This window comes from Curcuma longa, chromosome 21 (assembly GCF_044706935.1).
Source record: "Curcuma longa cultivar G26 ecotype Majalengka, Jawa Barat chromosome 21, ITB_CL_G26_1.1, whole genome shotgun sequence".
NCBI lineage: Eukaryota > Viridiplantae > Streptophyta > Magnoliopsida > Zingiberales > Zingiberaceae > Curcuma > Curcuma longa.
Window position 1 is genome coordinate 2,250,247 of NC_133881.1, and position 13,222 is coordinate 2,263,468.

Genomic DNA, 13,222 nt, shown 5'->3' on the forward strand with positions numbered 1-13,222 from the left:
GGTTGTCATTGACCATCTGCATAAAATGAACTATATGAAGACAGCAATAAAATTCAACTCAATTGCAAATAAGAAAATTCTCAGTATTGTCTTCCCAAGTTATATTTACCCTTTAACTAGAGTAAAAGTGGTTTTCTTCCTACGCTTTGAATTGATCTTATGGTTTTGGCATCTCATGTCACATATGCAATGAAACATTGCAATCTAGGCATTGATCCATTTCAAAAGCCAAAACAGACAATGTAATTCAATTTTTAATAGCTACCACATCGATTGCATATTTTTGCAGAGGAAAAAAAAAATTCATGCCGCGTATATTATTTACTTAAACAAGTTAAATTTTATATACACTCATAGGTAATACTAAAAAAATTGTAAAATGTTAGTATTACCATTGTCCACACAGCAATTTTGGAAGCCACAAGATTCTGTGGCATGTTTAGGGAGAACTGTGATGTAGTTGACTCCCCAAACATAGCATAACCACGACAGCAGCCCCCCACAAACATCATAGTGCAAATTGCAAAACTGTATATACATGATTAGCCAAGCATAATTCTATTAGTTTATAAAAGACTAAAAAATATTACCAAACAATTAAGAATGTTTAATTACTCACCATGTAAAGAGAATCATTGGGAATTGACTAGGTTTCTTCAGTGAGGAATATATGTTTGGGAAAACAGCATGACCAGAATAGCAATAGCCATATATACCAATTGCAATTGGAATACCTTGCAGATTTAGTGGAGTTCCAGTATTTTCAAAACCAACTTTATCAAAGGCACCCACCCAAAATAAGCATAGAACTGCTAACACTGACGCAATGACTCCTGCAATTGTGAAAACAATGACAGAATTAATTGTAAGCAAAGGTGTAATCATGTTTATTTAAAAATAATTCTCATTTTGTTGCTTGGCCATTTCCATACTATCTCAAACTGAGATTACACGTATTAACATGCATCTTTGAATGTTTTAAAAGAAAGTTGGACTTATTTAACATCACGTAGAATCTTAAACTAAAATAGTTTAAGATCAAGATATGTCCTGCTGCTTCTTCCTGTTATTATCCCTGAGGAAGGTCATATTATAACATATCTATGAGTGTCGCATATTACTGTGTTTCTAATTACAAAAAAAATCCAAAATCTGGAGCTGCTACAAACAGCCTAAAAGGCAACATCATCAGTAACATAGTCACAATTAACAATTGTAAACAGAAGTAATGAATCATAGAATCACCTGATAGATAACTAAGAATACTTAAATCTCGAAGCCAAGTTGTGGGAAGAACAAGAAAAGAGTGGTTAAAATGGCAAAGAAAAGATGAGAGTCCATATGTAGTCCGCCTAAATCCAATTGTGCATTTGGAAACAATGATGACAAGTTATCCCTCTCTAGTATAATATACTCAACACAGCACGCTGCAAAATATATAATAGATCACTAAATTCAAAAAATTTAAACTTTAGTTAAAAATGAAACTACAAACAAAACCCAACTTAGATTAATTCCTAATGCATTGGGAAAACCCCAAACAGTAAGGCGAAATGAGGTTGTTAAATTCAGATGAGAAAGTGTTCCTGTATAACCTTAAGCTTTGAGGCATGATCGCTGGTAGAAATATAGCATAAGAAAGTTGATACGAGCATAACAATATGAATTCAATTTTTTAATTACTAACGTACAACTCCAGGTATAGAATTATCAGCAATACATGAAAAAAAATCAAGGTTAGCTCATCAGATCTCTTATTAACAAGAAAAAAGACAAAAAAAAAAAAATATGCCTCATACATACAGAGATGGCAAAGTGGCCTGTCATGCCAAAGGCTGCCTGTCCAATATCAGGATATGTCTCAAGTCCTTCCTCACTGTCCAAGCAGTAGCGCAGCAGAATGCCAGTATACCAGGCCAGTACAGAAAATGTTAAAAGTATGGATAGGCCGAACCATCCCACTTCTTTGACAGCATAAGGAGTTGAAAGTATCCCAACCCCGCATAGTACATTAATTCCAAAAATAAATAGTGCATAATTTTAGTATTTTATTAAATAATTTTAAAAAATGGGTCATTCATACACAGAGTAAAAGGTATGAAAAATTTGAGAACTATTGAACATCTAGCATACGAATCTTTCATGTACAGTAAGTTTGTATCAAATTAGCCACAAACTTTTAATTGCCTCAATTTTGGCCCTTTAAGCTATCAAATTTATACCAATTTGGTCCCGAACAACTCTAAACTGCTAGCACCATGACCAAAGCAATTCACAATTATAAAGACGTCTAAGGCTGTAACTTTCTCATTGACGGAGTATTCTGGAACCTAATAGGATTAACTTGCTTTGGCATCGATATGAAATAATGGTTTTAGATGAGAAAAAAATACTCTACTACCTTGTGAGGGAAAATGACTCGTCCAAAATACTTGAGTCTAAATTAATATTGCTGTACTCTTCTAAGTCTACAGATTTTGTTTATTCTATTAGGGAATAAACTAAGATGTCTCAACTATACCTAGCCAATAAAGTTTTATGTACCACATTCTCAAACAAATTTAGAAAAAATACATGTGATGATCAAATAAATCTAAAAATTTACTACATTAAGTTGAAATTTGAAAATATACTCTTATTATACGAGCAAGAGACAAGTGTGGGGCTTGGTAATAACCACAGATATTTTTTTGGTTGATATTACCTACACATAAAAATATATCCAAATTAAATGGGAGGAGATTAGGTTGATACATGCGTACCATTGAGCACTGACTATCCATAGAAACAATTTTTGGAGATGGGAAATTCATGAGAGACCTTCTCTTGTATCTTTGCCAAGGATGGCTTCCTTGAGGGCAATAGTAATGAGTGTGAGCTCTGCCTTGTTTCTACTTCAACATGTTGTTGTTGCTGCTGTTGCTGATCGGCAACAGTGGTGGGTAAGAGTTGGAGTCCCCAAGAATCCTATGTTTGGTGATGCTATGCTACTATACATGTCCATCGATTGCCTGATAATATTAAAATCATATTGCTCCATAGACAACATTAGTAGACAGTCCAATTAAATTATGATAAACACATACATTAATACATATACATAGACCATTGTTTGTGGCATTCAAATATTGATACAATTTCAATCAATTCAATCATTTAAAGTGTAATGATAGTTTTCTTTAACTATGTAAGCTCCTTTATTTTGATCAATTTACTGTCGAGAAGCCTACAAACCTTTTTTCTTCACATAAAACTACATTAGTACCCTTAAACTGGTTTAAATTTCCTACTTTGATTGAGAGTCCTTTTTGCAAAATGAAAAATAACAGATTAAACACCTTAGTATTTGGTCAAGCATATAATTTTTTTTCTGCACATAAAAAATAAAGTAAAACGTTGAAAATTTTGTAGAAGGGCCACAAATTAATATAATGTCATATTTAAATGGCACATAAGACAACAAATAATCATGTTCAAATGAATATCTTAAGTAACTAACTAATCTAAATCCATATTCATCAGAACAATCATATCCAAACGTAGGCATACAACGCATCACATACTAGCCAAGAGTCAAAAGCAGAATTAATGTTCCTCATGAACAGTTAGCAGTATTTTATGTTACTGAATCTTCAAAGCATATGTTAGCGAACAAAGCATATGAAATTTTCATTCTCCTATCTTTATAGTGTGCTCAAAAATTGAAAGAAAAATAAAACCCTTACAACATCATACCAAGAACATTTTAATTAGTACAATCAAAATAAAGATAGACAGACTTGCAGTATTCTGTCTATTTAAGTAATTCCAGTTTCAAATTTGTTTTCTTAAATTTTGGCTTTGACAAAAAAAAAATCTTGACCCAAATTAATTGAAAATAACCAAAATATATGATTTATTATAAACATGTATAAACCAACAATGACAGACTGATTTAAAAAAAATAAATACTCAATTGCCTAAAACTGATTTAAATTTTAAATGTGTAGATAAACAAACCAAGAAAATCAATAAATTTGAAACTTAAACCAAATTGAGAATATGGGTAGCCAAAACTGAACGAACCACAATTTGATCAAAGCCGTTATTTTCTTTTTAAAGAAATGGGGTGATCAAAGCAAGTTTTTTTCAAATTTTGAGGTTTCTTTTTTCTGATCAACCTAGTGGTAAGATCGTCACAAAGTATTCTTGCAAGGAATTTCAATATATCCATTTACCATGCAGTCTATTTTCAAGTGATACAAAATAGTAATCTCTTGTTTAAGCAACTTAATCCTTTAATTAATTTATCATCCATATGACACTCTTTTCCCTTGTTCAGATGAGGTAGAGACAGAGCGCTGACTGAACACTGTCAGCTATGCCACACTATTCGTTTGTTCCATTACGCACGTGACACGTGTGCCTCATTCATGACTCACTCCGACAGGTAATTTACTCCTTATCCACCATGTTCCAGTTCTAGCCTTCCAAGAATCCCCTTTGGTATCATAGTGGTTGACACGTAGAGCACGAGCCCCACCACGGATCAGCCTGTCAACAACAATTAGTTTACCCAATCGCCTGGATCTTTTCCACACTACACTGGGAATAAAATAAGCAGAACATGTCAGATCGGACTGCCGCTACTTGCCGTTCAATCCTTTTTCCTTAGAAAAATATTCGGATTAGACACCCAATATTCCGAGATCTCTCCGTATGTTGTTGCTAGGCAGTTGCTTCAATTATTGCAGAGTTATGTCAACAAAGTGAAACAAAACAAGACTACTGCATTTTTTTCTTGTTTTCTTCCAGTATCTAGCTTGAATTGTGATATCAGAATCAGTAAGTTGCAAGTTTTTTTCCCCTCTTCAGTAAAAGGTGGAATCCGCCACTCCAGCGGCCTCATAGACCTCACACAGTTGGCCCCACTATCATCTGTGTGAAGGTAAATCAAGAAAGCTGCAGTTAACCACTACGGGAAGGGCATTGTCTCAACTTCGCCGATATTTCACCCTTGCCCACTTCAGCAAGTATGTCCCGTCGTAATCAACTCAACTATGCCCCGGGGGCAAGTTTTTTTCCCGCTCGATTCTTGATGTTGATGTCTTTGAAGATTAATAATCGTACTCGAGTGAGCTAACTGTTGGTCGAACAAGTTCAACCTATAACAGATGGAAATGATTACCAAATAGTACGAGTTCCTGATTTGTCAAATTACATCAATCAACAAAAAGGATAATATTCCAGGCTATTAAAACTCCAAGCCCCAACTGGATCCAGATCTCATGGTCAGGAGTCGAATCCTCCCGGCCGTCAAATCTCGATCGTAAGGCAACCAACGCAATACCTAATACGTGGAAACGAAAAGGTGTTTACCTGTAACTTTGGGGCCAATTGGTGGAGTAAGAGATAGGCTTGCTAAGGGGCGCGCTATCCCCGTCCTCGGAAGACAAATCGGAGCCGTCGGAGTTGTCTCTGGCAGTCACGGGCAGCATATTCCCACTTCGCCCTGGTCAACGCCATCGTCTTCCTCATCCTCGCTCTCAATGAATAGATTTCAATCCCACACTAAGTTCTTCATCTCGCCCCCTTCAACCTAACACAAAGCAGTGCTTCCGGTGTTGGAAAAAAATGACTTGATTATCAACTTTACATTACATGAGTATTTATACTACTCAATAAACATTTCTAGATTACATATCATTAATTAGATATATCATTTATTCTATTAGATACATGAATTACAAGATTTATATTTCACTTGGTTCATGTATTTCAAACATTTATTATGAATGTATTCAAGTTTAATTCAACTTCTAACACTCCCCCTTAAACTTGAATCTTCCTTACTCCAAGCATGAACCTCAATCTTTGAAAATCATCAAATTTGAGTGGCTTTGTAAGAATATCAGCAACTTGATTCATAGTCATCACATACTAAAGTTCAACTTCTTTCTTTGCAATGTATTCTCGAATAAAATGATATCTTGTGTCAATATGTTGCTGCGTTCATGAAATACTGGATTTTTTGCCAAACTTTGAGCTGACTTATTATCAATCATGATCTTCGTAGCATCTTCTTATTCGACATGAAGTTCCTTTAATAATCTTCTCAACCATATAGCATGACAAGTACAAGAAGTAGCTGCAACATACTCAGCTTCACAACTGGACAATGTCACAATAGCTTGTTTTTTTTGAACTCCATGAAATTACATTATTTCCCATAAAGAATATAAAACCAGTTGTGCTTTTTCTATCATCAATATCTCCAGCAAAATCACTATCACAATAACCCATCAACTTGTAGTTGTTAGAAGATGAATAAAAAATATCATAATCAAGAGTACCTTTAATATAACGAAGTATCCTCTTTGCTGCTAACATGTGAGATTGAGTTGGATTCTCCATAAATCGACTCACAACTCCAACTGCAAATAAGATATCAGGTCTTGTACATGTCAAGTATCTTAAGCTCCCAATAAGACTTCTAAAAGAAGTTGGACTAATCTTTTCTTCTCCTTGCTTCGCTTTGGATAATTGTGCACCAAATTGCATAGGGGTATTAACTGATTTGCAATTAAACATGTTGAATTTCTTAAGAACCTCCTTCGCATATCTTTCTTGAGAAATAAAAGTTCCATCCTTCATTTGCTTAATTTGAATTCCCAAGAAATATGTCATGAGTCCCATGTCAGACATCTCAAATTCATGACTCATCGTTATTTTGAATTCTTCAATCATTTTCTGATTGTTTCCTGTAAAAATAAGGTCATCCACATAAATGCAAACAAGTAAGAAATCCTGACCTTCTTCTTTCATATAGAGTGCATACTCATGGGTGCATCTCAAGAAACCATTTTCTTGTAAATAATTATCAAGTCGATGGTTCCAAACTCTTGGTGTCTGTTTAAGCCCATAAAGTGCCTTCTTTAGTTTCAAGACCTTGTCTTCATGCCCTTTAACCACATATCCAATAGGTTGTTCAATGTAAACATCCTCATTAAGATAACCATTAAGAAAAGCAGATTTAACATCTAACTGATAAATCTTCCAATGCTTTTGAACAGCAAGAGATATCAATAAACGAATTGTCTCCAATCGAGCTACCGGAGCAAATACCTCATCATAATCAATACCTTATTTTTGCTTATAGCCTTTAGCAACAAGTCTTGCTTTATACCTTTCTACTTCTCCATTGGCATTCCTCTTTGTCTTGTATACCCATTTGACTCCAATAGTCTTATGGTCTTTCGGAAGAAATACTAACTCCCAAGTATCATTCTTCACAATGACTTCAATTTCTTCATTCATGGCTTCTCTCCATTTCTCATCTTCTTTTGCTTCTTCAAAGCTCAAAGGTTCAACATCTGCAAGTAAACAAAATAAATTCATTTCATCAATAGCATGAGTCTCATTGTAAATATCATCAAGGCTTCGATATTTTGGAGTCTTTTCTCCTGAAGATGATCCTGGTGTAATTGATAACTCAGGTGTATGTGGAGTTGTTGGTGGAGTAGATTCCTCTTGGACTTCTTGTTCCACATCAAAGTAAGGAAAGAAATCATAAGACCCTTCTTCCTTGGCACTCCAATCCCATGATGCATCTTCATCAAATTCTACATCTCTGCTAATCATAAATTTTTCTCTGTGTGGATTGTACAATCTGTATCCCTTGGAATTTTCATCATATCCGATGAAAATGAGTTTCTGACTTCGATCATCTAACTTGGATCTTTCTTGTTCATGGATATGTGCAAATGCAATGGATCCAAATACTCATAAATGTGATACAGTTGGCTTCCACCCACTCCATGCTTCTTGAGGTGTCACATTCTTCAAGCTCTTAGTTGGAGATCGATTTGAAAGATACACAACACAAGCCACAGCTTCAGCCCAAAACTCCTTAGGCATGTCTTTAGACTTTAGCATACTCCTCGCCATATTAAGTATTGTTCTGTTCTTCCTTTCAGCAACTCCATTTTGCTGGGGTGATCTAGGAACTGTCAAAAGACGACGAATTCCATGCAACTCACAAAAACTGTTAAATTCATTAGATATAAATTCACCACCTCTATCAGTTCTTAATGCTTGAATTTGATATCTACTTTCTTTTTCAACCAGAGCTTTAAATCTTTTGAATGCATCAAATGCCTCAGATTTTTGCTTCAAAAAATAAACTCATGTCTTCCTACTGAAATCATCAATAAAGAGAACAAAGTAATAACTTTTACCAAGAGATTCAGGCTTGATAGGACCACAAACATCAGCATGAACAAGTTGAAGTGGTTTGATTGCTCTGGAAATGGATTGCTTTGGAAAACTCTTTCTTGGATGCTTGCCAAGTAAGCATGCTTCACATAATTGATCGGGGTGATCAATCTTTGGAATCCCTTTCACCATCTTATGATCTCCCAAAGCTTTGAGTCCTCCAAAATTCAAATGACCAAATCTCATATGCCAAATCCATGATGGATTTTGTATACAAGTCTTCAAGCATATAGGTCCACAATTCTTCAAGTCCAATAAGAACATCCTGTTCTTAGTCATAGACACTTTAGCAATAAGGTTAGAATCTTGATCTCGTAACCAAAGCATACAATCTTCCATATGAATCTTGTAATTTCTTTCCAAAAGTTGACCAATACTTAAGATATTGCTAGTCAATTTTGGAACATAATAAACATCACAAAGAATTTTATGGCCACCATTTGTTGTTTCAAGGAGAATTGTACCTTTGCCTTCAATTTTGACTTTTGTATTATCTCCAAAGCTTACAAAACCTTTTTTGTTTGTATCAAGCTCCACAAATTTACTTTTATCACCCGTCATATGGTTGCTGGCTCCATTATCAAGATATCATGTATTTGTTTTCCCAGTAGAGTCCTCCTTGAGTGTAAGAAACAAGGATTGCTCAACATCATCTTCTTTGTTCTCTATTAGATTTGCCTCTTCATCTTTCATGTTTGAATGACACTCCCAAGCATAATGTCCAAATTTATGACAAGAATAACATTCAATCTGAGATTTATTTTTTCTATCATCATACCTCACATAATTACCTCTTCCTCTTGCTCTTCTATAGGACCTCTTGCAAATGTTTGATTTCTTTTATCAAACTGAGAAGGTTGTTCATCTCTCCCTTGACCACGGCCATATACTGAACCTCGGCCTCTGCCTCGTCCTTGGCCTCTACCTCGTCCTTGGCCTCGACCTCTATTAGAAACCCCTTCTTTGATCTTCAAGTTAGTCTTTGCTTGTAACACATGTTCTGATTGTTCTTGCTTTCCACGGTTCATCCTTTCTTCATGAGCCCGTAATGATCCGTTTAATTCATCAACGGTCATAGTCTCTAAATCTTTGGATTCTTCAATTGCAACAACAACATGATTAAACTTTGTGCTAAGAGAACGTAGTACCTTTTCAATCACCCGAACGTCAGACACGATTTCTCCAAGTCTCTTCATTTGATTGACAATAGCAAAGACTCTTGTAAAATAGTCGGAGATATGTTCACTCTCCTTCATAAAGAGTGATTCAAACTCAGCCCTTAGAGTTTGAAGTCGCACCTTCTTCACCTTGTCCACTCCCATAATAGAGTTGCGAAGCATCTCCCACGCTTTCTTTGATGTTGTCTCATTGGCTATCTTCTCGAACATGTCATCATCCAAACCTTGATGGATGATAGTGAGAGCATGTTGATCTTTCTTTCTTTCTCTAAAGCATCCTTTTGGTTTTGAGGTAGAGTTGCCACATCTAAGGGCTCTTCAAAACCATGCTCAACAATATCTCATACTCCTTGGGATCCGAGTATAGCCTTCATTCTAAGCGACCAATTCTCATAATTGAGTTTGGTAAGTTGGGGGTATTGGAAAGAAAAGGATTTTGATGTCATTGGCTTTGATACCACTTTGTTGGAAGATAGTGGGCTCTCAAAAACTTACTAGGAAGAGAAGAGGAACAATAGTGTAATGACTTGTATTGCAAAAGACTTGTCTTACAAAAAAATGACTTGATATCAACTTTACATTACATGAGTATTTATACTACTCAATAGACATTTCTAAACCACATATCATTAATTAGATACATGAATTTATTCTATCTAGATACATGAATTACAAGATTCATGTTTCACTTGGTTCATGTATTTCAAACATTTATTATGGATGTATTCAAGTTCAACTTCTAATTCAGCCAAACAACTTCTAACTTGTAAGGCGTCAGATCCGTGTCTGTGTAGGCCGCGGCAATGGTGCAGACGGCGGAGAGAGAGAGAGAGAGAGAGAGAGAGAGGAGAAGAAGGAGAAGAGGGCGACCAGGGGCGCAATGGCGGCGCAGGCTTTGAGGTCGTCGACGGCGGCCTGGTCTTAGCTGGCTTCCCCACGCTAGGAAAGGAATTAGGGTTAGCTATCGAGTCGGCTCGGCCTCGGCCGGGTGGAGGTCGAGTCAGCACGAGTCCGATCGAGGGAGAGGAGGAGAAATCGGTGCTTCTCGCAAAGGCTAAAACCGCATTGCCTAGCACGTGAGGCAAGGGTTGAAGACTTGAAGCACGTGCCAAACCATGAAAATTCATGGAATCATAACAAATTAGTTAAAGATCAAAAGGTCGTACTTACCGTTTACCAAAATTTTTGGTCTGACAAAAACAATTAACACTTCACGACATTTCATTATCATTGTTACGGCCGTGAGGAATAGACCGATTGGGAGGATTTGGCATCCTGTTCGAATCCGACCCTCGTGTCGGCCCTGAGCAGCCGACTCAACAGGCAATCTGAGTCAGTCTGTAGGTCGCAACTTCAACCTTTGAATCCTCGTATTCTTGAACTCGGTTTAACTTGGAGGAGCCGAGTCGAATCCTCGTGGAGGCAGACTCCTAGATCCGAACCAAGCCGAATCCTCGTGGAGACAGACTCCTAGATCCGAGCCGAGCCGAATCCTCGTGAAGACTAGACTTCTCTCAATCAGCTTAGTTGCACCATCCTTATGCGGACTCGGCCCGATCTCAATTCAACCAACCTTCCATCCTGGGTGCCTTGTTCTATTGAATATCACTCTTCCCATCATACAGAGAAGTCATCATTTCTCCTAATATGCCTCTGACACTAATCATGGTCTCTACTCTGACATATACGTGCGAAATGACCCTTCAATTGCATATCAACAATGGGATTTCTCTTCTGACTATTCCATTCCTTCTAACAAGATCATTACCAATGATGAGATGTCTTCCTTAATTAAGATATGACATAACACTCATTTCATATATATAAAGTTCATTCTTCTCCACAAGGAGGTACGCACTCATTAGTCACTGACTCTTGTTGTTCTTCTCCTCCTTCTTCTTCGTTCTCTGACTTAAGCATCGGAGTAGTCGCGCCAGGACACCCTTGACCTTCCTTCTCATGATTGAGGTGTTTGCAGGCTCATCCAGCTTCGCGGTTCTCCTGTCGCTCGACCTTGCTCCATCTTGGTGTTGAGAAGCGGGTGACACGTCCATAGGTTGATCTTAACGGGAACAATCATCTTTGACTTCTTATCACTCTTTGAGACCCTCAGGCACCTTCCATGTGCTCATGATTAGATGAAGCCGCCATTCACGCCGAAGGAACATGTTTGACAAAGAGGAAAAATAGTCAACGACGAATATACGATCTAGCTGACTTTATCCATTTCAATTTTCGACGGCAAGTCTAATTCTCGAAATCAATGCAACAAACGCTACGTGATTGTAGGAGACTATCGAAGTGACTAATAACCTAACTTTGAACAGATGAAGGGACACATTTTCTTGTAATATAAATTAAGACTCGTAGTTCTTATTTATACCCCAAGAAATCTCATGCTCTCCCTTCACTAAGCAAGTCAGTGCTTCTCTGTTTCTTTGAGTCTAATTGAGTTGCATGGCTTCTCCAATTGGATTCAACATCCTCTTGTTTTCCTTCTTCTTCTTCTTCTTCTATTGTGTTAATGCTCAACCGCCATCCCCGGGCTACTACTTGAGCTCCAAGGTGCGATCGTGGAGATTCTACCAAGCCTACAGTACCCTTTGGGGCGCGGAGCACCAATCGGTTTCCCGCGATCAATCCAGCGTCACACTTTGGCTCGATAGCAACTCAGGTAACACCATGATTTTACTCTCTTCGTGTGTGCCATCAACCATGTTAGATGATTACTCACACTGTTTATTTATATGCACTATTAGGGAGTGGATTCAAGTCGAACCGGCCATACCGGAATGGCTACTTTGGCGCCTCTATCAAGCTTCAAAGTGGTTACACCGCGGGTGTCAACACTGCTTTCTACGTAAGCGAAGTCGATTGAATTGCTCGAATTAGTCATAATTTGAGGGTGATTCGATATTAAGAACTCGGGGATGAATGATATTGTTTGTAGCTATCGAATGACCAAGCTCACCCTGGACACCATGACGAGGTGGACATTGAGTTCCTTGGCACGACCCTTGGAAAGCCCTACACTCTGCAGACTAACGTCTATGTGAGGGGCAGTGGAGACGGCAGGATCATCGGGAGGGAAATGAGGTTCCACCTCTGGTTCGACCCGACCGCCGACTTCCACCACTATGCCATTCTTTGGAACCCTGATGAAATAGTGTGAGTGTAGATTGTGTGTTGTGGACTGTGAGTTTAGTTTCATCATTGAGCCTCCTAATTCTTGCAGATTTTTTGTCGACGATGTGCCAATTCGGAGGTATCAGAGGAAAATGGAGGCAATGTTTCCCGACCGGCCGATGTGGGTGTATGGCTCAATTTGGGATGCATCGTCGTGGGCAACGGAAAATGGGAAGTACAAGGCCGACTACAGGTTCCAACCTTTCGTTTCCAGGTACACTCACTTCAAAATAGGAGGGTGCTCGGCCTACGCATCGCCGTCGTGCCGACCGATTGCCTCTTCGCCGATGGGCTCGGGTCTAAGCCGACAGCAATACGAGGCGATGCAATGGGTGCAAAGGAATCACCTGGTTTATTATTACTGTGAGGATTACAGTAGAGATCATACTCTCACTCCTGAGTGTTGAAGTACAGTAGATGTATAATTCACTCCATAAATAATAAAATGTTTTTTAAAAAAGAAAAATATAAAATTTTCTAGAAGCGATAATGTTTAGTTGCAATGGCTTCAAAGAGAAGTTGCAAGATAACAAACAAAATAAAATGTAGATTCTTGAGCCTTCAAGCTGCAGTCAGTTGTTTATGATCTATCTATGGAGCAATAC

The 13,222-nt window shown here is 37.6% G+C and overlaps 1 protein-coding gene and 1 pseudogene across 1 annotated transcript; one reads left to right on the plus strand and one right to left on the minus strand.

Moving 5' to 3' along the window:
* Positions 1 to 246: 246 nt before the first annotated feature.
* Positions 247 to 5,477, minus strand: LOC141814477 (amino acid transporter AVT1C-like; annotated as a pseudogene).
* Positions 5,478 to 11,888: 6,411 nt separating this feature from the next.
* On the plus strand, positions 11,889 to 13,056 carry LOC141814766 (xyloglucan endotransglucosylase/hydrolase protein 31-like). The gene is made up of 4 exons (XM_074702713.1): positions 11,889 to 12,105; positions 12,191 to 12,291; positions 12,382 to 12,599; positions 12,667 to 13,056. The coding sequence occupies exons 1-4, from the start codon at positions 11,889 to 11,891 to the stop codon at positions 13,022 to 13,024; spliced, it is 894 nt and encodes a 297-aa protein (XP_074558814.1). The 3' UTR covers positions 13,025 to 13,056.
* The last annotated feature ends 166 nt before the right edge of the window (positions 13,057 to 13,222 follow it).